General features: G+C 43.5%; 1 protein-coding gene across 2 annotated transcripts; it reads right to left on the reverse strand.

Moving 5' to 3' along the window:
• Positions 1–525: 525 nt before the first annotated feature.
• LOC139459267 (alpha-1,3-mannosyl-glycoprotein 4-beta-N-acetylglucosaminyltransferase C-like) lies at positions 526–27,730 on the reverse strand. 2 transcript variants are annotated; one of them, XM_071240717.1, is made up of 5 exons: positions 27,605–27,730; positions 6,045–6,597; positions 3,649–3,689; positions 3,011–3,071; positions 526–2,224 (listed from the first exon to the last, which is right to left on the reverse strand). In XM_071240717.1, the coding sequence occupies exons 2-5, from the start codon at positions 6,169–6,171 to the stop codon at positions 1,086–1,088; spliced, it is 1,368 nt and encodes a 455-aa protein (XP_071096818.1). In that variant the 5' UTR covers positions 6,172–6,597; positions 27,605–27,730; the 3' UTR covers positions 526–1,085. The 2 variants fall into 2 exon arrangements, with proteins under 2 accessions (XP_071096818.1, XP_071096817.1); XM_071240716.1 differs by having other exon boundaries at positions 3,011–3,074.
• Between the last annotated feature and the right edge of the window lie 131 nt (positions 27,731–27,861).

A 27,861-nucleotide genomic window follows, 5' to 3' on the forward strand; every position in this document is an offset into this window, starting at 1 on the left:
TTGACGGGTGTGTAGATATAAGGTGTTGACGGATGTGGATATAGGGTATTTGACGGGTATCCATGGGGGTTATCGAACCAAACTTCCAATCTGAAGTCACTATATGGATAAAAAATGTCAGACACGAACAATCATGGCAGCAGATTCTCATAAGTTAATCTACCTTCCACAATAACATTGAGGAAATGACAACAGTTCCAGCCTGTCTATTGTTTCATTCAAATGACGTCTACACCGGAGGGCGTCATACATGGCTACCATTTAAGTGTACTTCTACATAGTTTTTACACTGGAAGTTGACAACTTTAAGCTTTGCAAACCCGTGACTGTCAACATGAGTATGTATTTACGTTGTTCTATAAGTGCCCCTGAATCTACTGTAGATAATTCAATGGACAGGGATGATTGCTGTTTTCCTGGGGCAGATGCTCTACAATATCAAAGACAATATTAAAACATACCACTCATGATATAATGACGTGACTGTGTCAGACACTTACTACTGTCATCAATTCCCGTATAATTTAACCGCATGTCCATTACAGGAAAATGCAGTGCGCTCCTCAGCGGCGCATGTACACACAATGACACACATCTAGGTTGAACTAACTCAAAAATTGACATGACACGACAAGATGCTGATCACTTCAACTGTAATTGTCCCATATTTCTAGATAAGGAGGATATATAAATCAAACGAAGTAAAATTTTCCTGATCGCGATTCTCATTTTAATCAACATATGTGTGAAAACACGTGTGAGTGTTCATTCACTTAGAATCCAGACAATATTATAGATTTCCGAGATCCAACATCCAACATAAAGAAGCAAAGTATTTTTTTTCCAGACTGGGGTTGAATGTTTTTCCTTCGAAACACATTCCACTTTTCACAATCGTTCCAGAACAATGACCCTGTTGAAGCTGGGGACACGTTAGTTCATATCCATGACACATCAAAACTCAATGTACAGAATTGAAAACAAAACAGATGAATAAACATCCATTGGCAGCGTGGTCGCATGAGACCTGGAAGACAAGATCATGAAATGGTCGATAAAGATGACAGATTTTACACTTACAACTTTCACAAGAACACAGCGATTTCTTTCACTATCAACCATTGTTTGTGTTTCTCAGTAAGTGTCACCCTTAAACATTTTACTTTTGAAATGGTTCCGTTGTGATAATCCAAACGACCTTCCGCAAATGATCCCAACGGAGCGATAGGAATACAAGATGGCGGTTGAACTAATTCTGTATACCGCCTGCCATATTCCAAAATGGCGCCATGTGCCCGGTCTCTTTCCGGGTCAGCAAAATGACCTGTTTCTATGGCAACACTACTTATATTCTGGGGTTCATCAAATATAACGGTAATACTGTCTCCAGAGTTGGGGTTTCTACCCCAGAAAAAGCTTCCCGTAATTGATTTGTTATAAGCTAAGCCAATATGATTGTCTTCAAATGTGCTTATAGTGGTGTACAGCTTTGCTGGTGGATTATCTCCCTTGTGTTTCTTAACACGACCTTCAAAGTACACATCCACCATATTACGGGTAGTATTACTCAGTGAAGAATGGTAGCCCACGTGATTAAACAGAGTCGGAATTCTGACAAATCGTTTCCTTTGCAGCATAAGATTCAGAAAATGCAACAACAAAAAGTCACATGGTTGCTCGTTGTAGAACGATCGCAAGAGGTTCGCAAGTTTGGGAATATCAAAACTCTTGTAAAGCTTTCCAATGTATCCCATAACCGAAAAGTCCAGCATCGTCCACGTGTGCTTCCGCTGCTGAATGTAGGACCTTATTTTTTGTACGTATCCTTCCGCGGCTGTGACGTCATCCTCCAGCTGCATATAATACTCGGACAGGTCTTTGGCATAGTTCATCAAAAATGCATAGTCAAGATTTTGTTTCGACCGCCATTTGACTCTATATTCCGCATCCCCGAACGTTGTCCTCAGAGCGTCCAAAGACGGGTAGTAACTGTCTGGTGCTGTCATCATATGAATAAATCCGTTGAGGACATGCGCGGAGAACTCATCAGTGAGAGCATGTTTCAATTCCGAAATGTAGGTGGCGTTTTGGTCGTTCACAGAAATAACAACTGTAACATTTTGGCGATCTGTTGCAGTGCTGTGGTCGATCAGTGACCTCAACGTTGACAATAGATATGTTCCATTTTCTCTGCAAACTGTTGGAATTCCAATGGTTAGAAAGCCTGAAAGAGGAAGCAATTTTACACGTTGTGTTTTTGTAAGCGCATGCTACCTATAAGTAGTTTTTTTTTAAAACGATTCATTTGTTCTTTTGTACTTACATACGTAGGACATATGCAACATCACACTGTAACACTACATCAAACCTATGCACTCTATTCTTTAACATACCCGTGGAGATTCGGGTCAGAATGATGTCAATCACAGGGATGTCTGGACCGCCGTCATATAGCTGGTGTATTGCTGAGTACGGCGTTAAACAACAAACAAACTGTTTTGTGACACCTCACAATGGAGGTGTTGGCCCCTGTCAGTTGTGGCATGTTGTGACGTGTACTCTGTCATCATCTGCCTCATTTACGCACATTGTGCAGCTTCTGTCTGAACAAATCATATTAACTGTTAAGTGACACATCACAACATGGTGGAATGGGCTAATTGGACATCGTACACCAACGGTACGAATGGTTGTGCATAATATCAAACATGGGATGTCCTGGTCCAAACTCGATTATTAAGTGAGTTTGGTTTCACGCCACAGTATTTCACGCGTGTCAGCCTGATGTGGGAAGAAAGCTTGAAGTAAAGTTGACCCTAGACGTTTAACACTTTTGTTCTGACCAAACTAGAAACAATCAGGGGGAATCTGGAATTCGAACCAACGACCATTTGTTTCTGGCATGCCTGAAGGATGCAAGTCTGCACAACTAATTGTAAACACAACTTGACCTATTGGGCCACCCGTGCACCCTAAGTGTTCTGACAGTACGTCCTTTCATAAGTGTTACCTTTCTGTAACCTGGGTTTTCCAACAAGAAGAATGGCTTCGCCCCACATGTCTGCTCGTGCCTGCTGAAATTAACATGAACAAGATCAGTTCTGTCAAAATCTTTGTTTGTTGGTTGCTGTTTACTGCCGCACTCAGGAATATTCCAGCCATACGACAGCGGTCTGTAAATAATCTAGCCTGTTTAAATATCTAACCTTAAAGTTACTACGTCATCGCGATGCACATATTGGATATGGGACACATAAAATACGGGGTATATCACCATCAATAAACACCTAAACTGAAGCAGGATTAACAAAGTCGACTTCAAATGCGACTTAATTGACTTTCCGTACATCTCACCCGACACTCTTGTAGGATGAACATGACTTAATAAACTATCCTTAATAGACTTTAATGAATTAGCTTTAACGTCATCTATGAGAAAGACATCTAAAAGTCCGACTACAATGACAAGAATATGGCGATAAACTGCTCGTGACTACATAAGCTACCCATTCAAATCTCTTCCGAAGGAGGAATAAAGGTTGCTCGCTTTGCACTATCTTAATAGACTCGTATATATTGATCCAAATAACTTCACCTTCAGCAAGCTTTCAAATTTCCGACCAAGCCGCAATATACACAGACACTTACCGTATAGCGCCTCTCTACGTTGTTGTCGATCATTATTGTGCCTAAAAAAATCATAAAATGTTCAAGGTACTGTCTGGTCAATGGGTTACAAATAACAATGTCGCTATGTACATAATGATACTGTTATGAACATACAGGTCATATCTTGCTCCACGCTGGGCTAGTCCATGTTATTACAGCTTATCTTAGTTTAAGGATTCGGATTGAGTTAGGATTGAAGCCTATTTGAACAGTATTTCAGTTTTGATTATGACGACGTGTCAGCTTGGTGTGGGAGGAACGCCTGAGGGGATGCAGGTCTTTAGACGTTTACCACATTGGTGAAACCAACGATCACTGATATGGCAGTGACAAACAAATCATCTTTAATCAGGGTGAATCTTGAGTTCGAAACCACAATCATAGATAGGATCACGACACGACAACGGGACGCAACTCTTCACATCGAATTGCAGCGTGTTAGATGATTGGTCCACCCGTCCTCCCGATTCGAGTGACAGGCTGAATTAGCAGATTAACATTCTCTGTTTTCAATGTAGAGCTAGGTTGCCCGTCGACTTATCCGCGTTGATCTGAATTTTGGAACCGAACGCTCAGCATGAGGTTTCAAATGATACATTTAGCGAAGTTAAATCTACAGGCAACCTTGCTCTACATTGATAACACAGAATGTTTATCTCCAGCCTACCATGACTAAGCAAAACGCGAACTCACTTTTTTTAAATGAGTCCAGGGTTTGAGTGGGTTGTCGATCTGAATTTACTAACTCATCGACAACAGCCTTTAAACAAAATATGACGTTCTTATTGCTCTAGCAAATTGACACGAATACCCCACTCAGACTAAATATATACTGACTCCGAGCCGACCAGTCCTTGTTTTAGCCCCTCAATGCCGAGGGTAACAATAAGTTCCATCTTTTAACGTTTTTGGGATGACGCGGCCGGGAATTGCACCCCGAACTTTCCGCTGTCCGAGCGGACGCTCTACCACTAGACCACGGAGGCGGTCACCAAGTCGCAGAGCCTGTCAGGGTTCATCGCCTGTTCATCGCCTGTTCATCAACAGATGACACCTGGATACCTGTTTTATCACAAGGCCTCACGGTGTCACAGCCGCTCGTTGTTCACAAGGGGAAGTGAGTGAGAGACGTTTGATACCGCTGTTAGCAATATTCGAGCAATACCACTGCGGGGGACACCAGAAATAGGCTTTATAGGGCTCCATAGCTCTGCCATACAATTTCGGCCATGTATAAGACATTCCAGAATTTTCTTTTGTTCAGTTTTCAAATTTGAATCGAGAACTTTGTCAATATATTTTTCAAATAGTAGTCTGGAATGACTGGAATGACTTTCGGACTGGCCAGTGTCGACTTCCTGGTAATCATTTCATTGGTCGGTCAAAGTTACCGGAAGGTCGTTCTGACGTGACCTGCAGCGAGAAGTCCGGAGATCTCTGTTTAGCGGTAGCAAGCACTCACCGACCAACGGTGGCGAACAGCCTTAGGAAGATCTGATACAATAACGTGTTTCTTTGCTTTCTGCGGTGAATAATTTAGCGGTAGCAAGAACTCACCGACCAACGGTGGCGAACGGCCTTAGGAAGATCTGATACAATAACGTGTTTCTTTGCTTTCTGCGGTGAATAATTCAACTGACCCAATGAAACCTATCGGAAACGCTCCTAATTGCCCGTGGTTACACGTATATTATTTATTAAGGTATTTAGAACGTCGCTTGCACATGAATTTCTCAACACGCAACATAAGCACCCGACATCTCCTTGTTTTAGTCCCTTAATGCCGAGCGCCAGACAGGGAAACAACGACAACGTCTTTTGGTATGACGCGGTGGGGGATCTCCGGGCGAACGCTCTACCAGTAGACCATGGAGTGCAGTCAGTTATCAAGTATTCGCACATTAATCAAGGTATAGATAATAGCGCAGTGGGTAGAACGAATGACAACTGATGTGCGTGTGTGCTTGCACAGCTGCTAGCACACATAGCATACACGGCACACATATGAATCGCTATGAATTACATAAGTGAGTGAGTGAGTTTGGTTTAATACCGCTTTTAACAGTATTCCAGTTATATCACGGCGTGTCAGCTTAATGTGGGAGGAAAGCCCGACGTGATGCACGTCTCAGACGTTTACCACTTCGGTGAAAACCACGAGCACGGGTATGGAGCTGACAAGCCTAGAAACATAATTGGGGCGAACCGGGATTCGAACCCACAATCATAGGTTTCTGGCGTGTCCAAGGGACGCAACTCTGCACAGCGAATCGCGGCGCTTTAGACGACTACGCCACCCGTGCCCCCAAATTACATTATACCAGGTATGCGCGAAAGGGTGCCCTGCTCAAATATAACATAAAAGCAATGCTTACCACTTCCGACAGAGCACGCGGTCGTTCTAAGCGACGAATTCCACAGTAACCACGTTAACGTCAACGTCATCAGCGTCATCAACAACCAGTGTCTGACGTTGCATCGTGGCCAACGTCGAACCAGCATGGTGGATACTCGGACCTCTATCACCAAAGTGGATTCTGACGGATATCGTTAACCCCGAAGGCCACAGAAAACACTAGCAGAAACAGAGAGACATCAAGCAGATATTCTGTGGGCCACGATGATCCATCTAGCTCAGCTGGGGTTGCATGATAACGCTTAGGTTTGCTAGATGGTGCTTGGTCAGGAGTTGCTTGAGCATGCTTGGGAAGGATGCCTGGGGTTGTTTGAGGTTGCTTGAGGTTGCTTGGGGTTGCTTGAGAATGCTTGGAGTTGCTTGAGGAGGCTCGAGGATGCTTGGGGTTGATTGATCCCGCTTCAGCGGGGGTCTCCTGAGGATTCTGTGGATGCTTGATGATGTTTATGGCTGCTGTAAGATGCTTGGGACAGGGTTGCTTGACGATGTAGACCCTGGGTCTGTTGGCTCAGCTAAAACAGAAACGTGTAACTTGTAAATGATGTTTTGTTTCTTTGATTGTTGTTTAACGCCGCACTCAGCAATACTCCAGTTATATGACGGCGGTCGGTAAATAATCGAGTCTGGACCAGACAACCCAGTTATTGACATCATGAGCATCGATCCACGCAATTGGAATACGATGACATGCATCAACCAAGTCAGCGAGCCTAACAAACCGATCCCGTTAGTCGCCTCTTACGACAAGCACAGTCGCCTTTTACAGTTATCATGGGTTGCTAAAAAACCCATGCTATCCCAGATCTTCTCGGGTTTGTAAATGATCTAATATTGAACATCCCGAGAGTGCACATTTGATCACATTTTATCAGCATCGCTGCAGTTCACATTGGAAGTGTGAGGGCGATATAACAGTAAAGCCAAGTGTCGAAGCCAGTATCTATTATATACGCATTTCATTGACGAACCGACGAACATTTTACTGTGGTATACATACAGCTGACTGAAATGTATCTTTTGCGACTAATACAAGCTCTTGTATGTTTTGTGGACGAGATAGGCCAATCAATCAAGCTATCGTCTCACTCCTGAGTGATAAATGACACCCTCGGTGGTTACCTGGATACGGCGGTATGAACCGGATTGGGTGATTGATTTCTTTCTGAACACAAATGACAAACTTTCTGTTTCGCACGGTGACTGGAATAAAAGAAGAATTGTGTCTAACCATGCTAATCTTTTTAATCACTTACAACTGATGCACCGGCGAACTGTTCTTTGTTGTAAAATGAGACGAAAATAAACAGAATACTGCATAATGCATACTTGTTAGAGTGTAATAAACGTTCCCAGTCTCTCACACAATTCAACAGAATATCGCAAATCATTCATATTCCCTCTCCCTCTCCCTCCCCCTCCTCTCCTCTCACTTGTCAGCTCGAAGACAGTACTCTCTCTCTCTCTCTCTCTCTCTCTCTCTCTTTCTCTCTCTCTCTCTCTCTCTCTCGTTAACTTACCAAGTTGTAATATACGTAAACAGGTTTAATATTGCTGATTAGGCGTAACCATATAAACTGCTAAGTAGCATTCTTGTAATATCATAGATATTCAAATAAGTGTACTTGTTCTTAGTGTGTGGCGTGGATACATATAGAAGCAATATATGTATTATGATCAGGGTTCATTTGTACCCCATCAAGCAAGTGTGAAGCAGGTCCTAACACATCTGTTTTGTCAAATATGTAAATGAATCGCAAAAGTAGGATTGATTAAGGGATCGACCGATGTATTAATAAAAGAGATTGAGCGGTCCAGGGGTACACAGCTTGCTCTGAAATCGTACTTTATTTTTGAACTGATTGCAGTATGCCACCATAAAGAGGGCACTGGTAAATATATCATCCCATAGCCAACACGGTATGGGGAATAACGGATTGTCAGTGTGTATGAGTGGTATACCAATGCCGGAGTCTCAAGCATTCCCAGTCAGGGCTGAAAACCCGCTACTCCAATTCAACAATGTGTACGCCATGACAAGGACAATTCAACAATGTGTACGCCATGACAAGGACAATTCAACAATGTGTACGCCATGACAAGGACAATTCAACAATGTGTACGCCATGACAAGGACAATTCAACAATGTGTACGCCATGACAAGGACAATTCAACAATGTGTACGCCATGACAAGGACAATTCAACAATGTGTACGCCACCACAAGGACAATTCAGCAATGTGTACGCCATGACAAGGACAATTCAACAATGTGTACGCCACCACAAGGACAATTCAACAATGTGTACGTCATGTAAAAGACAATTCAACAATATGTACGCCATGAAAAGGACAATTTAACAATGTGTCCGCCATGACAAGAACAATTCAACAATGTGTACGCCATGACAAGGACAATTCAACAATGTGTACGCCACCACAAGGACAATTCAACAATGTGTACGTCATGTAAAAGACAATTCAACAATATGTACGCCATGAAAAGGAAAATTCAACAATGTGTACGCCATGACAAGGAAAATTCAACAATGTGTACGCCATGACAAGGAAAATTCAACAATACCACTCTGACCCGGAAAACCCTCAAAACGCTTCATTATGAGATACAGCAAGTGTCCATTAAAATGACTCATGTCATACTATTAAATATCTTCAGTATAGCATTATCTACGGGATTGACTTAAACCATAGAAGCACGTTTCTTATAGCGAGGAGATATCGGAATGGAAGAAAACCTCGATATTACGCATTACAAAAAGTCGCCAGGTAATACATACACTTAGATCCCAGACAATGACCATGCATGTCCGACATGGATATATACAATTGACTTCAAGATATTATGAGAATATATGCTTGGATCTCTTACCTTTCACTGCGGTAGGTACGAGTTAAATGACAATACGTGACGTCTAATCTGGACTTGCGACAGACAATGACAATGGCTTTCAACAGCTGTTGCGTTTTCCTCGTGTGTTTAGTGTGTATGTCGATACTGTGAACGCTGTGTGTAGCAAGCGACTTGATTGTATTGGTGAAGGCTTGTCTATTCTAAACAAATCACAGGTCACCGTGAAGGGGCCTTAACCGTTCAGATAACGCCCACGTGATATATGGGTTTTGTTTTGCTGTGGCGATCGTGACACCTGCACAAAACTCAGTGCATCATCGATCTGTTTAATATTGAACACAAACTCTTACCTTGCTAACAGTGAAAGCCTAACGTATATTGTTCGTCTATACAACATCGAAAATACAGAATGTCCACTATGTACAAGGTGAGGTGAAATGGGGTTTAACGTCGCGTCCAAGATTATTGCACTTATATAGCGACGTGCATGCACGTGTGTCTCTTTATGTGGCTGCTTGTACTAGTCCGGACTGATGCCGATTTATAGTGCTAGCTCACTGAGATACCATGCCGCAGTTTAACATGAATATCCCACTCAGTATACTGACTCCGAGCCGACCAGTCCTTGTTTTAGCCCCTGAATGCCGAGCGCCAGACAGGGTAACAACAAGTACCATCGTTTAAGGTCTTTTGGTATGACGCGATCGGGGATCGAACCCCGGACCTTCCGCTCCCCGGGCAGAGGCTCTACGGCAAGACCACAGAGGCGGTCCCAATATGTAGAAGGTTATAATAGCAATACTACAGTAATATCCTAATAGGGCAAAAACTTACACTCATTCTATTCATAGGATTTTGGCACATTCCACTCATGTGTTAATCAAACTTGGATCTGAGGCGTGACGAGCCAATCCATCGCGAGGCAATGTATCCAAAGCCCCCAAATGGATTGAGTAATTGGCCATGAGCTTCATAATCCAAGCGTGAGGGACATGGCGTGACAGTATGGCATTCTGTAATAGTTTACAACAGTGATCAGCGAACGTATACTTGTCGTTTGTTGTGTAACGCTGCACTCAGTAATATGCCAGTTGCATGTCGGACGCCTGTAAATACTCGAGTCTGGAGGCCAGTTGTTGATATTACGAGTAACGTCCAACGTCGTCGGGGGTGAAGACATACGAGCAACGTCCCATTTCGACGGGGGTGAAGACATACAAGCAACGTCCCATTTCGAAGGGGGTGAAGACATACGAGCAACGTCCCATTTCGACGGGGTTGAAGACATACGAGCAACGTCCAATTTCGACGGGACACACTGAACACACCCACCCACTAATTCACCCTCACCCCACACCCCACACCCCATCCTCCACCGTCCATATAGATATTTATATAGTGAATGGTGAAATATGGTTTTGCACTTACGCAACAACGTGCATGCACATGTGTGTGTGTGGGGGGGGGGGGGGGTGGAGGGGGGGGGGCGTGGAGGGGGGGGGGGGGGTGCTTCCCGGAACTAGTCCGGACTGATGCCGATTTATAGTGGAAGCCCTCTGAGAAGCCATGCAGCAGTTTAACATGAATATACCACTCAGACAAGGTATAGTGAATCCGAGCCAACCAGTCCTTGTTTTAGCCCCTTAATGCCGAGAGGGTACCATCTTTTAACGTCCATCTTTTAAGTACCATCTTTTAACGTCTTTTGGTATGACGGCACCGAGGCGATCCATATTCAAATACTAAAATCTGCAATTGTCCAAAAGCATGGAGCATTGGTCCTTTAAAAGTGTATCCATTTCATATTCGACCGCCTCTGTGGTGTAGTGGTAGGGCATCCGCCTGCAGAGTGGAAGGATTCGATCCCCGGCCGCGTCATACCAAAAGACGTTAAAAGATGGTAATTGTTGTTACCCTGTCTGGCGCTCGGCATTAAGGGGCTAAAACAAAGACTGGTCGGCTCGGGGTCAGTATTCATGTCTGAGTGGGGTATTCATAATAAACTGCGGCATTTCTCAGTGGGCTAGCACTATAAATCGGCATCAGTCTGGACTAGTACAAGCAGCCGCCCACATATATAAGTGCAATAATCTTGGACGCGACGTTTAACCCCATTTAACCTCACCCCACCCATGTTATATTCGAGTTCCTGGAAAGACTCACACACCCGCGCTTATTTTTATTGATTCGCTTAAAATATACTCTTGAAAGATGGTAAGGGATACTCGGAAACAACTTAAAAATTCCAAAATTGTGAGAGATAGTAGTTTCTTGTAATAGTTGAATGATAATAATGAACGAAGGGGAAACATATTACAACCGGTAGTGAAGAATGATAATAGATGATATGACCGCCAACGTTCTTGAAGCACGAAGATATAAAATTTCAAAGTTGACGTTTTTGGATCAGCAATGCGAAATACCGACACAATTTGCCAAACAGTCACTCGACAAGCCATGCTTTGTATGAGTCTCCCAATGACGATTTGAGGGTGTCTGTTCCAATCCTCTTGCAGCGCCTGACCAAGTTCAGTCAACGTGGTCAGCGGCCTATGACGTTGGGAAACACGTCTCCTTATCATGTCCCAGATGTGTTCAATGGTAGAAAGGTCTTGGTTTACTGTCTGCTAATCACAGACCACGAAACACTTAACGTATTGGCCACTGCACGCGGGCTTCTCCACCTTTCCAGCATGTCAATAGCCCGTAGACGCTCCGCGCGCCAGGTCATACACAAACAATGAAGGAAACCACAACTGCATGATAAACAGAATTAATAAGATTGACAGGCATAATGGTCCACAGACATTAGTCGACCCAAAGTGGCAATATGTTTTTACGTTCTTGTATAGGATGTTTGTCGGCAACACTCACCTTTGTTCTGAAACTTGGTATCAACATTAATTTTTCATGATCCCCTAAGTATACTTTCTTGAAGAATGTATAAAAACATGTGCAACCTCCAAAGCATGACGAATCGACAAATTATCTCACCACGACAGGCATAGATTCTTTGGAATCAATTCAATCTTCAGCAACCCATGCTTGCCGTAAAAGGCGGTGATAATTGTCGTCAGTGAGTGAGTGAGTTGGGTTTAACGCTGCTTTTAACAGTATTCCAGCTATATCACGGTGCGTCAGCGTATTGTGGGTGGAAAGCCCGAAGTGATGAAGGTCTCAGACGTTTACCACTTCGGTGAAACCCACGAACAGGGTATGGTGCTGACAAACCTAGAAACATAATCGCGGCGAACCGTGATTCGAACCCACAATCATAGGTTTCTGTCGTGCCCAAGGAACTCAACTCGACGAGTCGGTGCGCCTTAGACGACAGGGCCACCCGTGCCCCCGTTTGTCGTAAGAGGCGACTAACGGGATCCAATGGGCTGGCTCGCTGACTTGGTTGTTGCATGTCATCGTATTCCAATTGCGTGGATCGATGATCATGATGTCAGTCACCGGATTGTCTGGTCCAGACTCGATTTTTTACAGACCGCCGTAAAATGGCTTGAATATTGTTGAGTGCGGAGTTAAACAACAAACAAACAATCCTCGAATACCCCACGGTGGAGTCACAATGTTTAACTGGGCATGTTGCATACATTCGCTCATACAATTGTACACACTCTACAGACTTTACCCACACAGTAACGCGGACAATGTTAGCCGTTGCTGGGTGTTTGGTTTCTTCACATATTGATAAATTCATGACTCAGTATCAGGAGCCACCATCCAGTAATTAGTATCGATATTGTCTCTTATGGTGGCTATCAAATGGCAAAACAGAAGAAAAAACTGTATTTTCCATAGACTCATATCAACATGCAATGTTAGTAGGACAAGACAGTGTAACGTGATGTATTGGAAACATATACCTCCATATACAATGTCAACTCGACAACAACTGAGAAAACGCTTTGTTTTGATTACTAATATTGGTTTTGAAATAACTATTATGATGTTCTATTTTAACTTTGTAATGTGTAATACAATATATTTTATATATCTTCGCTGCTGACATTCTGGAGAGGACAACACATGCCCCTGACTGGGTCACGAAGGGACCGTATGAGGACAACACGTGGCCGTGACTGGGTCCCGGGAGGACCAGATGAGGACAACACATACGCCTGGCCGGGTCCCCCAAGGAACGGATGAGGACAACACATACGCCTGGCCGGGTCCCGTCAGGACCGGATGAGGACAACACGTGGCCCTGACTGAGTCCCGTCAGGACCAGATGAGGACAACACGTGCCCCTGACTGAGTCCCGTCAGGACCGGATGAGGACAACGCATACGCCTGGCCGGGTCCAGTCAGGACCGGATGAGGACAACACGTGGCCCTGACTGAGTCCCGTCAGGACCGGATGAGGACAACACATACCCCTGACTGAGTCCCGTCAGGACCGGATGAGGACAACACATACCCCTGACTGGGTCCCCCAAGGACCGGATGAGGACAACACATACCCCTGACTGAGTCCCGTCAGGACCGGATGAGGACAACACATACCCCTGACTGGGTCCCCCAAGGACCGGATGAGGACAAAACGTGGCCCTGACTGAGTCCCGTCAGGACCGGATGAGGACAACACATACCCCTGACTGAGTCCCGTCAGGACCGGATGAGGACAACACATACCCCTGACTGAGTCCCGTCAGGACCGGATGAGGACAACACATACGCCTGGCCGGGTCCCGTCAGGACCGGATGAGGACAACACATACCCCTGACTGGGTGCCCTAAGGACCGGATGAGGACAACACGTGCCCCTGACTGAGTCCCGTCAGGACCGGATGAGGACAACACATACCCCTGACTGGGTCCCGTCAGGACCGGATGAGGACAAAACGTGGCCCTGACTGAGTCCCGTCAGGACCGGATGAGGACAACACATACCCCTGACTGAGTCACGTCAGGACCGGATGAGGACAACACATACCCCTGACTGAGTCCCGTCAGGACCAGATGAGGACAACACATACCCCTGACTGAGTCCCGTCAGGACCGGATGAGGACAACACATACCCCTGACTGAGTCCCCCAAGGACCGGATGAGGATAACACATACCCCTGACTGAGTCCCCAAAGGACCGGATGAGGACAAAACGTGGCCCTGACTGAGTCCCGTCAGGACCGGATGAGGACAACACATACCCCTGACTGGGTCCCCAAAGGACCGGATGAGGACAACACATACCCCTGACTGAGTCCCGTCAGGACCGGATGAGGACAACACATACCCCTGACTGGGTCCCCCAAGGACCGGATGAGGACAACACATACCCCTGTCTGAGTCCCGTCAGGACCGGATGAGGACAACACATACCCCTGACTGGCTCCCCAAAGGACCGGATGAGGACAACCCATATCCCTGACTGAGTCCGGTCAGGACCGGATGAGGACAACACATACCCTTGACTGGGTCCCCCAAGGACCGGATGAGGACAAAACGTGGCCCTGACTGAGTCCCGTCAGGACCGGATGAGGACAACACATACCCCTGACTGAGTCCCCCAAGGACCGGATGAGGACAAAACGTGGCCCTGACTGAGTCCCGTCAGGACCGGATGAGGACAACACATACCCCTGACTGAGTCCCGTCAGGACCGGATGAGGACAACACATACCCCTGTCTGAGTCCCGTCAGGACCGGATGAGGACAACACATACCCCTGACTGGCTCCCCAAAGGACCGGATGAGGACAACCCATATCCCTGACTGAGTCCGGTCAGGACCGGATGAGGACAACACATACCCTTGACTGGGTCCCGTCAGGACCGGATGAGGACAAAACGTGGCCCTGACTGAGTCCCGTCAGGACCGGATGAGGACAACACATACCCTTGACTGAGTCCCGTCAGGACCGGATGAGGACAACACGTGCCCCTGACTGAGTCCCGTCAGGACCGGATGAGGACAACACATACCCCTGACTGAGTCCCCCAAGGACCGGATGAGGACAAAACGTGGCCCTGACTGAGTCCCGTCAGGACCGGATGAGGACAACACATACCCCTGACTGAGTCACGTCAGGACCGGATGAGGACAACACATACCCCTGACTGAGTCCCGGAAGGACCGGATGAGGACAACACATACCCCTGTCCGGGTTACGGAGGGACCGGATGAGGACAACACATACCCCTGAATGAGTCCCGGAAGGACCGGATGAGGACAACACATACCCCTGGCCGGGTCATGGAGGGGCCGGATGAGGACAACACACGCCCCTGACTGGGTCCCCAAAAGACCGGATGAGGACAAAACGTGGCCCTGCCTGAGTCCCGTTAGGACCAGATGAGGACAACACATACCCCTGACCAGGTCCCGGAAGGACCGGATGAGGACAACACATACCCCTGGCCGGGTTACCGAGGGACCGGATGAGGACAACGCGTGGCCCTGACCAGGTCCCGGAAGGACCGGATGAGGACAACACATACCCCTGGCCGGGTCACGGAGGGATCAGATGAGGACAACACATACCTGACCAGGTCCCAGAAGGAACGGATGAGGACAACACCTGCCCCTGACTGGGTCCGGTCAGGACCGGATGAGGACAACATATGCCCCTGACTTGGTCCCGAAAGGACCGGATGAGGACAACACGTGGACTTTACTGGGTTCCGGAAGGACCGGATGAGGACAAGACAAGTCTCCCAAGTCCTGTGCTTGTAAGCGGCGCGATGATGAGACCAGTCATTCCCAGAACTGGTACACAATCGTATGAAAGTGATTGATCGCTGCCTGACTTTGTAGACACGAATATGTCTTTTCCTTCATCTTTTCCCCTTCAACGATTGCTTTTGTTTGTCTGTCAGGGATGAAATGGCATATATAACTTTTTATATTGGTGGGTGCTACCGGTATGGCGAGACACCCTTACCCTTTTCGCGAACACCTGGTGTCATCACTGATTTTAAGTGATCCATTTCTATAATTCATGAAACTCATGCTTACCGTAAAAGGCGACTATGCTTGTCGTAAGAGGCGACTAACGGACTCGGGTTAGTCGCCTCTTACGACAAGCATAGTCGCCTATTACAGCAAGCATGGGTTGCTGAAGAGCTATTCTACCCCGGATCTCCACGGGTTTCACATCAGTCAAAACAAACAAAAGATTACATAATCGTAATGAATCTCCATTGTGCGATTCCCACTGTATGGTAAGCATGTGTTCATTAATCATTATCAGTTACTGATGATGCCGGGGTTGCGTATCCTGCAATGGGTCTCAAACACATGCAAAGACAAGTCAAGGTTTCCTCTGAACACAGGAACATGGTACAAGCCAAAATAGGGAATTGCATTTGACATCATTTTAATCACTGTACGTCAAACATTAAGGACTTGAATGTTGTAACATTGATTAAACAAATTTTGAGTCAAATAACGCTCTTTGAAATCTTCGGTGGAAGAGCATGATCGATTGTACCTAAAAAATTGGAGCTGCGGGAATATTGCTGAAAGGGATACTCAATTATTTAAACGTTCACGTTCTATCTTACGGATACTTCATTGTCTCTCTGAATCTTAACGAATATGTCTAAATATGAAACAGTTTCACCGGCCTTTTCTATTTCTTGTTCAGGTGGGTAAATCAGTGGAAGGGAATTGGCTCTGTGACAGGGAAATCTCCCAAGTCTCTCTGTTTCCATGTACCGTTTCCCCTTACACTCACACTGACACCTGTCATAGCATGTCACTTGTCAAGCATCGATCGGAGAGAGTATGTAATGGATCAATCATGAGAAGCTGTTGATCCCGGTCGTAAAAGCAACGAACCCCGATTCGGGTAACTTCCCGAGTAAAACGATGTGACGGTTCATTGAAAGGCAATTTAGATGTGATTCACATAAGGAAGAATAAATATGGATGTCAACTTCTTTATGAGGAACACAACATTTCGGAGTATATGCTTACTCCTTCATCAGGTGGATGAAGGAGTAAGCATATACTCCGAAACGTTGTGTTCCTAATAATAAAGAGGGGCGGTCGGGTAGCCTAGTGGGTAAAGCGTTAGCTCATCACGCCGAAGACCCGGGTTCGATTCCCGACATGGGTACAATGTGTGAAGCCCATTTCTGGTGTCCCCCGCCGTGATATTGCTGGAATATTGCTAAAAGCGGCGTAAAACCATTACACTCACTCACTCATAATAAAGAAGTTGACATCCATATATTCTCTTCCTGATGTGACGGTTGACATACGATTCCTCTATAGTTTGGATTGTGATCTGTAGCTGCGTCAGTTTCACTTGTTACAACGCACACTCAGGGCGGCCATAGAGTTCCTGGCTAAGAATAAACAGCAACAACAATAGCGTGACGTCATAATGGTTTGAGTACTGACATATGGTCTCAGAATTGATTATTCCTCAACACAATGTACTGGAATATGGACGTTGGCAGTTGCATTCCCGTTCGTCTCGGCATATCTTTAACGATGCAACATTATTTGCATAGCTCATGGTGTAATATTATTTCCAAATATTTGACTCGTTTACCGACTTTGCTTCATTTTGTCAGCACATTTACAAGTTTTTTTGTGTAGAGACATCTCATGCTTCAATACCTCAAACCAGGTGACTGAACCACATTGACCCATTTCTTTACAGGGCTTGTTTTGTTTTTTTCAATACTGGCATTAGACGGGGTATCACATGGCATATTGCATAATGGCTGCCCCTCGGCATGGCACAAGGTTGAATGTATGCTTATAGGTACGGGACAATGTACAATGGATGATTGTTGGTATGGGACAATGTACAATGCATGATTGTTGGTATGGGACAATGTGCAATGGCTGATTGTTGGTATGGGACATTGCTTAATGGATGCTTATAGGTATGGGACAATGCATAATGGATGATTGTTGGTATGGGACAATGTATAATGGATGCTTGTAGGTATGGGACAATGTATGATGGGTGATTGTTGGTATGGGATATTGCATAATGGATGCTTGTTGGTATGGGACAATGTATAATGGATGCTTGTAGAAGGTATGGGGCAATGTATAATGGGTGATTATTGGCATGGGACATTGCATAATGGATGTCCGTCGGTCTGGTACAAGGTTGAATGTATGCTTATAGGTATGGGGAAATGTACAATGGATGCTTGTTGGTATGGGACAATGTATAATGGATGCTTGTACAAGGTATGGGACATTGCATAATGGATGATTGTTGGTATGGGACATTGCATAATGGGTGATTGTTGGTATGGGACAATGTATAATGGATGCTTGTTGGTATGGGACATTGCATAATGGATGCTTGTTGGTATGGGGCGATGCATAATGGATGCTTGTTGGTATGAGACAATGTACATGAATGATTGTTGGTATGGGACATTGCATAATGGATGATTGTTGGTATGGGACAATGTATAATGGATGCTTGTACAAGGTATGGGACAATGCATAATGGATGCTTGTTGGTATGGGACATTGCATAATGGATGCTTGTTGGTATGGGACATTGCATAATGGATGCTTGTTGGTATTGGATAATGTATCATGGATGCTTGTTGGTATGGGGCATTGCATAATGGATGATTGTTGGTATGGGACATTGCATAGTGGATGCTTGCTGGTATGGGACATTGCATAATGGATGCTTGTTAGTATGGGACAATGTATAATGGATGATTGCTGGTATGGGACAATGTAAATGGATGTTTCAGGCTACCAAAGACAGGGAGGACTGGAATTAGCCACAACAATGACACATGGGCCAAGCAACCTTGACAGTCGTTCGGACCAATCCCATGAAACCTGAAATCTGCACACTCGCTGAAAACCTGAATGCAACTGAAGTTCTTTCAAATAATGATGATGATAATGAACATAGTTATAAGGTGCCAAATCCACACCCTAAAGCATGATCAAAGCACTACATTATGAATAATAATATTTCATCTTCCCTCACCCAATGCAAATGTCTCTTAACATTAGGAGAATGTGTCGAGACCCGAACTGTTTCTTGGAGCCCATTCGTTCAGTGAACATGTGAAGTGCGAAAACCAAGACGGATATTCTACTCATATGAACACTATCAAGGACATATTTTCCATATTCCTTCACGGCCTTCGCCGTTCACCTTTCATTAGTGTTTTATCGACTAATATTATTTGTAAGCGAAAATCCATTTTCCTTCTCCGTCTTACCTTACATTTCCAGTCTCACCAAAGAGTACTGCATTATCAGCGCGAATAGAAGCCAGGTGTATAATATTGACCAATCCTCAACACGGAATCAGAGTATCCCATCCCGGGGCGGATGTGAGTGAGTGAGTGAGTGAGTGAGTGAGTGAGTGATGAGAGTCGCTTTGAACAGTATTTCAGTCGAAATGAAGCTGTTATTAGACTCAACGAACACGAGTATGGTGCTGAAGAAGGAAGAAACATATTCAGGGCAACATTAGGCCTTTAACCCGCGAACTTAAGTTCCCGGCACGCACAAGAGACATAAAAACAAATTATCGATTTAAGTGATGACACGCGTTACATACAAGGAATAATGTCTTCCAACTCATTCAAATCGTCAACCTGTATTCTTTTGCAACAATCTCTTTTCAGTCCACATAGCTTTGGCTCTCATCATGCGGCCTCTTATTGATTTCTTCAAGTTTTTCGCTTAAAGCATTTCGTCCATTTCATCCATATTTCTAGTTAACGTAGAATTTTCTTTTTCTCTTTCTCGTTTTTTATGGGATGAATATTTTATGGTTTCTCCACTAATCATTAACAATGGTGTTTCGAAAAAACAGCTGGTCGTCGATACTGAATTCATTTGTGTTATCATTTGTTTTTTCGTATTGTATCTCGAATTATATGTATCTATCGTAAATTATCATCTAAAACTGGCTCCCACGGGATATATCGCTTGGGGGAGATCAAGGGATATGTACATTGTAGATATTGCTGCAATGAAATTAGATCACAAGGCTTTGCAGACCATTGGTTACCATGACGTCACAATCAAATGACATCGCTAATGGCTCTGCTACTGAAGCTGTTAGCAGTACTTTTTACACTTTAGACACAGCGTATTACTGTCTACAAACTGTAAAGGTTGGAAGAATGATGTTGGATGTTAAAGAGAATCTCACCCGAGTGTCTTTTGATATAAAATATATCAACACTCGTTGATAAAAGTGGAAAAACGCCGAGGCTCGCCGAGGATCAATCCATGTTGATATATTTGATATCAAAAGACACTCGGGTGAGATTCTCTATTTCTATTCCATCACTTTTCACATCATCAAGGTTGTAGTCTAAGTACTTGGAACATAAAATGGTTACCCCTCTGGAATTATTTCTATTGAACTATAATAACATTTTATCTTGAAGAAAATATATTGAGGAACGTTTTCTCTTTAAGAATCTGTACATTTACTTTCGCTTTACCTTATCATTTAAACCTCTGTAATTTAATGATGTAATCTTTATTTTATCCATTGTGAGTAGTTAAATCGTATTCATGATATGTCGCCCGTGAAGATCCGGGGTAGAATAGGTCTTCAGCACCCCATTCTTGCCATAAAAGGCGACTATGCTTGTCGTAAGAGGCGACTAACGGGATCGAGTGGTACGCCTTGCTGACTTGGTTGATGCATGTCATCGATCCCAATTGCGTGGATCGATGCTCATGTTGTCAATCACTGGATTGTCTGGTCCAGACTCGATTATTTACAGACCGCCCTCATATAGCTGGAATATTGCTGAGTGCGGCGTTAAACAACAAACAAACAAACCTGATATGTATGATATATATATATATATATATATATATATATATATATATATATAGTTTGGTATTGCAGCAAGGAAACGTACAACTACATTTAAACATAACTTACATATTGAAATATGATATCATATTTCTTGTAGGGCAGGTTAATATAAAGTAAGTTCATGTACAGAGATTGATATTTCTGATGGACAAACATGCAACAAAGATTGAAGAAATACAACAAAAAGGAAGTTCATTAAATGTATGCCTTTTCTACTCTTAACAGGGTGTTGTGTCTACGTTTACGGGCATGTTTTGTCTTTTCTTACTAACATTCTATTTCTCCTCTTACTAGCATTCTATTTCTCCTCTTACTGGCATTCTATTTCTCCTCTTACTGCCATTCTATTTCTCCTCTTACTGACATTCTATTTCTCCTCTTACTAGCATTCTATTTCTCCTCTTACTAGCATTCTATTTCTCCTCTTACTGGCATTCTATTTCTCCTCCTACTAGCATTCTACTTCTCCCCTTACTAGCATTCTATTTCTTCTCTTACTAGCATTCTATTTCTCCTCTTAACAGCATTCTATTTCTCCTCTTACTAGCATTCCATTTCTAAGCTTACTAGAATTCTATTTTTACTCTTACCAGCATCCTATTTATACTCTTACAAATAATCTATTTCCCCTGTAACTAGCATTCTATTTGTTCTCTTTTTACTAGCATTTTATTTCTACTCTTACAAGAACTCTATTTCTACTCTTATCAGCACTCTTTTTCCACTCGTCCTAGCATTCTATTCCTTCTCTTTCTAGATTTCTTTCTATATTCTAGATTTCCCTTACTAAAACCCCTTTGAGTAGTTGTTATAATATTGGGTTAGCTAATTTCTTCATGTTTAAGTGTACGCAAGCAACTCAAATAGATAATGGTGATTTACAAACGGAGTGTATGATACGGCATAAAACAATATTCACACTATCACTCATATATAAAACATGTCACTCTCGGTGCTCATGATGCCAATCACAGGATTGTATTGTTTGGTTCAGATCGTCATCATATTCTGGAATATTGCTGACTGCGACGTTAAAAAACAAACACACAAAATCAATTTCAAAGGAAAGGGGTGAATTTAAAATGTCATTGTTTTTCACTTATCCTACAAGCACTTGATTCGTACCTTTAAAACCAAACTTGAAGAGTACAAGTTTAGACTCTTTAAGGTCACCGAGATTTTGAAAGAAAATAATCTGAAAACGAACTGATAAAGGCGTTATTTCTGCGACATGCTATTTGAAAACCCACAATTCCTCGTCATGTAGTTATTCGTATTTATGAAAAGAAACAAAATTAAAGAGAAATACAAATATAAACTCCTATCAGGTGAATTCTTTCATTTGAAATCAAAATAACAAAGCAGATTTCAGTCAAACACACACCCTTGGAGTACGTTCAATATTGCTGATTAATCGTAACGATATAAACTCTCAGAAACTGCTCAGTAACATCCATGTAATATTACTGATATTCAAATAGGTGTACTTGTTCTTAGTGTGTGACATGGATAGACATATAGAAGTAACAACGGCATTATGATCATGGTTCGTTGTACCCCATAACCAAGTGTGAAGCAGGTCCTACCACATCTGCTGTGTCATGTATTACGCGTTATACAGTCGAAACTCGCTTATATACGGACAATTGCCTGTTCTCAAACATGTGAAATGAATGGCAACAGTAGGATTTATGAAGGATCGACCGATTAATTAATTAAATATATTGTGCAGTACAGACCTAAAAGCATGCTGTGACAGCGCACTTTAGTGAAACAGCTGACGAAATGCATGTTTTAGCGTTGTCTACCTGCTTGTGTACAGCTGTGACGGAGAGGTTTGGGCAACCATCCACACACAAACTTTAATGACCATTTTTACCCCAATTAGATGAAAGCTAAGATTGAATTCATGCATGAGTGAATTAATGTAGTCAAGACACCTGTACATCTCCCTCGACGAATCGTATTGTTAAAGTGGGCGGTCGGGTAGCCTCGTGGTTAAAGCGTTGAACGAAGCGACTTGAACACCAGCACTTTCCCATTTTACAACGTCTGGTTTAATCCGTTTTTTATTCAAAACGTAAAAGGAGACTGATTTACATCTTGTATAATCCTTCTAGATAACGCCACCTTCGACCGTCTCCGTGGTCTTGTGGTAGACAGTCCGCCCGGAGACGTTAAAAGATGGTACTTGGCGTTCGGCATTAAGGACCAAACAAGGACGTGTCGGCTCGGAGTCAGTATACTCTCTGAGTGGGGTATTCATGTTAAGCTGCGGCATGGTATCGCAGTGAGCTAGCACCATAAATCGGTATCGGTCCGGACTAGTACAAGCAGCCACACACACACACACACACACACACACACACACATGCACGTCACTACATAAGTACAATAATCTTGGACGCGACGTTGGGGGTTGAGGTTGTGACTACTGCAGGCTTGTAGTGATCTACAACGCTATTTACGTTAAAAAGAATTCGATGGTGGTGTTCATCGAAAGAAAAAAATGCAAGTTGGGGTTTGTTTTAACTAAAAATATAATTGTAAAAATCTGGTATCGTAGCTGAAACAATATCTGTTGCTCGATACAATATCAGCAATATCAGCAATATCCCAGTACCCATACCGCCCCCCACCATCCAGAATATCAAACGGTTCGTCCCCAAGTGGCTGAGCAAGAAGTGGAAGGCGCATCGACGTGTTCGAGACATACCTCAGGATTACATGCAGCCTTTCTTGCCTCACATGCCCGGAACCAATAACATTCCTTTTGATGTTTAGCTAACCCGATAATACGTTTTTGCTCCATCACTGGCTGTTGAATAAGTTTAGGGTTGGGTGGTAGGCGAGATGATTGATACCATGTGTATGTGTAGATGTCAAAAATAACATTTTACGCGTCTTGCAGGTCTCAGACGTTTACCACTTTGATGAAACCCATGAGCACGGTTATGGTGCTGACAAACCTAGAAACATAAGGGACAGACCGGGATTCGGAACCCACAATCATACTCAGGTTTGTGGAGTGCCTAAGGGACGTGCCCTCCACAATGACGTGTACTGCATACCAGGGGTGTTGAAAACCAGCTATGATGTTGAATAGCATTGGCATAAGGCGTAAAGTTGACACTGGTAACAGGAAACAAGTCGTTATATAATATGGGCGTTTTTTATATGATCTGTAAAGCCTACATTGTTGAGTTTGAAATGCTTTCCTCTATGGTGTCACTTGAGAGTAGCCCTGGTGAGTGGATAGATGCATGCACTGTCATAACTCACGAAGTGTGAAGAGGTTACCAGTAGTATGACATCTTAACGCGATCTCTTACGTGATAGAGAGGTAATTGAGAAAAGCGACATATGTTAAGTGTGTTGTCGATCTGGATTAAGGATACGCCAGTAACTTCCTTTAAACAAGAGTAAGATATTGGTTATTTAAGTAAGACATTGGTCATTTAAGTAAGCCATTGGTTATTTATATTACACATTGGTTATTTATTAGACATTGGTTATTTACACCAATATACTGTAGTCATATACCTGGCAAGTATTGAAAGTGTTGAACAAAGTTAACAAATCTGTCTCCAGCGAACAAGAATGATGCCGAATTTAAGACGAGGCTTGTGTCTTTTTTTGAGGTGGGTTTCAAATCAAATTTGACCCGTGAAGATCCGGGGTAGAATAGGTCTTCAGCAACCCATGCTTGCCATATAAGGCGACTATGCTTGTCGTAAGAGGCGACTAACGGGATCGGGTGGTCAGGCTCGCTGACTTGGTTGATGCATGTCATCGATCCCAATTGCGTGGATCAATGCTCGTGATATTAATCACTGGATTGTCTGGTCCAGACACGATTATTTACAGACCGCCGTAATATATAGCTGGAATATTGCATAGTCGCCTGTTACGGGAAGCATGGGTTGCTGAAGACCTTTTCTACCCCGGATCTTCACGGGTTCCTTACTCAGTCCTTACCCAGCTGTTTGTACAACACGATACCGAAACCGACGTGGTCTGTAAATTATCGTGTCTGGACCAGACAATCAAGTGATTGATATCATGAACATTGATCCATGCAATGGGATCAATGACATGCATCAACCAAGTCAGCGAGAGTGATAACCCGATGGGTTTGTCGCCCCTTACGACAAGCATAGTTGCCTTTTACGGGTTGCTGAAGATCTAGATTAACCAGGATCTCCACGGGTCTGAGGTGAGAAAGAGCAACAGTGGTCGTGTTTTGGATTGCAGTTTGTTGCTTAATGCCCTACGCTGAGCAATAGGCGTACATGTGATTATGAATTAGTCAAGGATTGCTGATTCCTGTGTCCACAGACAGACATGATATTCCTTGGGCACCAACGCCCGCCTCGGACAACCTTGTTGCAGCTGCGGCACAGATACAGTGGTTTGTGTATGTTAGGGTTAATCTCGCGGCGTGGGAGGTGTTTGACATCACCTTGCCGAATATTTCTCAAAAGATTTGACGTAACAGTCGGATGAAGATCATAATATTAAAAGCGACAAACGTCCCTTGTACAATTCGGGTTGTATCATGAACATGTGTTCATTAATCACTATCAAACAATGATGATACCAGGTGTTCGCGAAAAGGTGAACGTACCGAAGAGTGATCACATGCAGAGACAAGCACAAACATATATTACACAAGTTCAAAATCAAATACTTATATTCTCGACTTGTTTAACAGAATGGTTACAAAATGCATATTTTTTGGCAAATCTGATTGATGAAATAATCATCCATAAATATACATTTAATTTCATTGGAACCTGATGCATATTGGCACTGCTTGGGCGCAGGTCATTTTGATTTCCAAGAAATGGCTCGTGTACAAGCATTTCAATAGTTGGGGAACTACTGACAAAACCCGCGGTACTAATCTATTTCTCACAAATCTCTGTCTTAGTAATTACGAGTTGTACTTATGTACCAGCTGTTTTGAAATAATTACTCAGTAACAGTACATATTCAGAATGACCATATCTCCACCCCTAAATTCGCCATGACTAAACATGACCCACACCAATTACTCCTCACTGCTAATGGCTGTCAAAATAGTTGTTTCTGGGGACAGCTGTATTTACAAATTGCATGATTTGCTAGTTTGTTTGTTTGTTTGTTGTTTAACGCCACGCTCAGCAATAGTCCAGCTATATTACGGATTTAAATAGTAAAGTCTAGACACCAGACAATCCAGTGATTGACATCATGAGCATTGATCCACGCAATTGGGATCCGATGACATTCATCAATCAAGTCAGCGAATCTGACCACCCGATCCCGTTATTCGCCTTTTACGACAAGCATAGTCGCCTTTTACAGCAAACATGGGTAGACCTATTCTACCCCGGATCTTCAGGGGTTTCAAAACACCGTATGTATATCTCCAAGTCACACTGTGTCCATCTGTTCATCTGTTTCTACATTTATTGTTGGCTTCAAATAATATACATTAGACCCAAGGAATTTTTAAAATAAAATTTCTAAGTGTGCGCTTCAGGCAAGGTGAAGTTGTTTTAACTACGCCAATCCGATGTTAAGAATGTCACCCGCACCCTGATACAGGGAATTTCGAACATCGATAAACAGTAGACTTAATTTCGTTTAATGTCATAACCACCTAGCGTTCTGACAAAGCATCTGTTTAACCTATAAACTATTACTTGAATTGCCATCACCGGACAAGAAGTAATAATGACTGGCTGGTTTGGGGGATTATCCCAGTGACCTAGTGTGGGATCATCCCAGTGACCTACTGGGTGGAGAGTTTAGGCTCCGTAACCTGGTTAGGTGCGTATATCGTTGTTCATAATATCAATCACTGGATTACAGACCTCTGTCATATAATTGAAATATTGCCGAGTGAGGCGTTAAACAACACACACAACAACACAAAAGCATAAGGCTTTAAAGCCGCTGTGGTGGTCATTTCAGTCTTACCACGGCGTGTCATCTTATTGAGCAAGTGACGCATTTCGTAGCGTTAAACACTTGAAACCAACGAGCACGAGACCATCGGATCCTGGCAACTAAGGGACACAACTACCTTAGATGCTATTCCCCAAACATATCCAGAAAATGATTATTTTTTGCCTTTTTAACCGAGTCTATATTTCAGTTTTTCAGACTGATCAAGGAAGTTTTAAGAGTCAAGAAACACGGAGCCATGTATTCAATACATGATCGGGAAACTGATGTCGACAATGACTGAGTATTTGGTAAGTTTTTCTTGATGAAGTTTCCAGCAATATTCCAGTAATAGATCTTCTTACTAATGGGCAACACAATGTGTTTCCAATTTCTAAATTTGTTCCGTAGTATTAAGAGTGACATGGTATGCTATCTCCTTACATAGTGAAAAACGCAGCATATTGTTTCTTTCTCGGGACATTTCGGGAGGGTAGAAGAGGCACACACACACACACACACACACACACTCTCTCTCTCTCTCTCTCTCTCTCTCTCTCTCTCTCTCTCTCTCTCTCTCTCTCTCTCTCACACACACACACACACACACTCCCCTCTTCCTTGGAACCTCTGGCAATAACCTGTATTCTTGGTCCAGATGCCTTCAAAACCCCTGCCCATATATCCACGACCTAAATGTCTTAATTAGTTAGGGGGTGATTATCTAAATGTTTTCAATTACATGATAACCAGCCAAAATGTCTGCCACTAGCTGGCTGGCTGCATCGTCAGCACAGATCATATTCAAGGAAGTTGAACAAAGCTCAGCAACATCCAGTTGCCAATAACATCCCGCTTGGTCCCCAAAACACAATGGCATTGTCTAAAGCAGAGAGATACTTTACTTACCTATGATCATGTGTTTAGGGTATCATCTGCTGGGGAAAACACGAGATGTACCTTTCAACTCCCGTGTGTGATTATTATCGACAAAGTAGAAAGATCAAGTTTCGCAAGACTTCCCGACACGATCAGTCGGAGAGGGCGAACTGGAAAGGCGAGTTATTTTGATCGCTGTTGTATCACTTGGAGATCTGCTGTGGGGCGTATTCGACATAATGTGTATTCCTGCTGTAAGCTGTCAGGAAACTTCTTTTTATGTATTT

Source organism: Haliotis cracherodii, unplaced genomic scaffold (assembly GCF_022045235.1).
Source record: "Haliotis cracherodii isolate W230 unplaced genomic scaffold, xgHalCrac1.p SCAF_13, whole genome shotgun sequence".
In the NCBI taxonomy this organism is placed as follows: Eukaryota; Metazoa; Mollusca; class Gastropoda; order Lepetellida; family Haliotidae; genus Haliotis; species Haliotis cracherodii.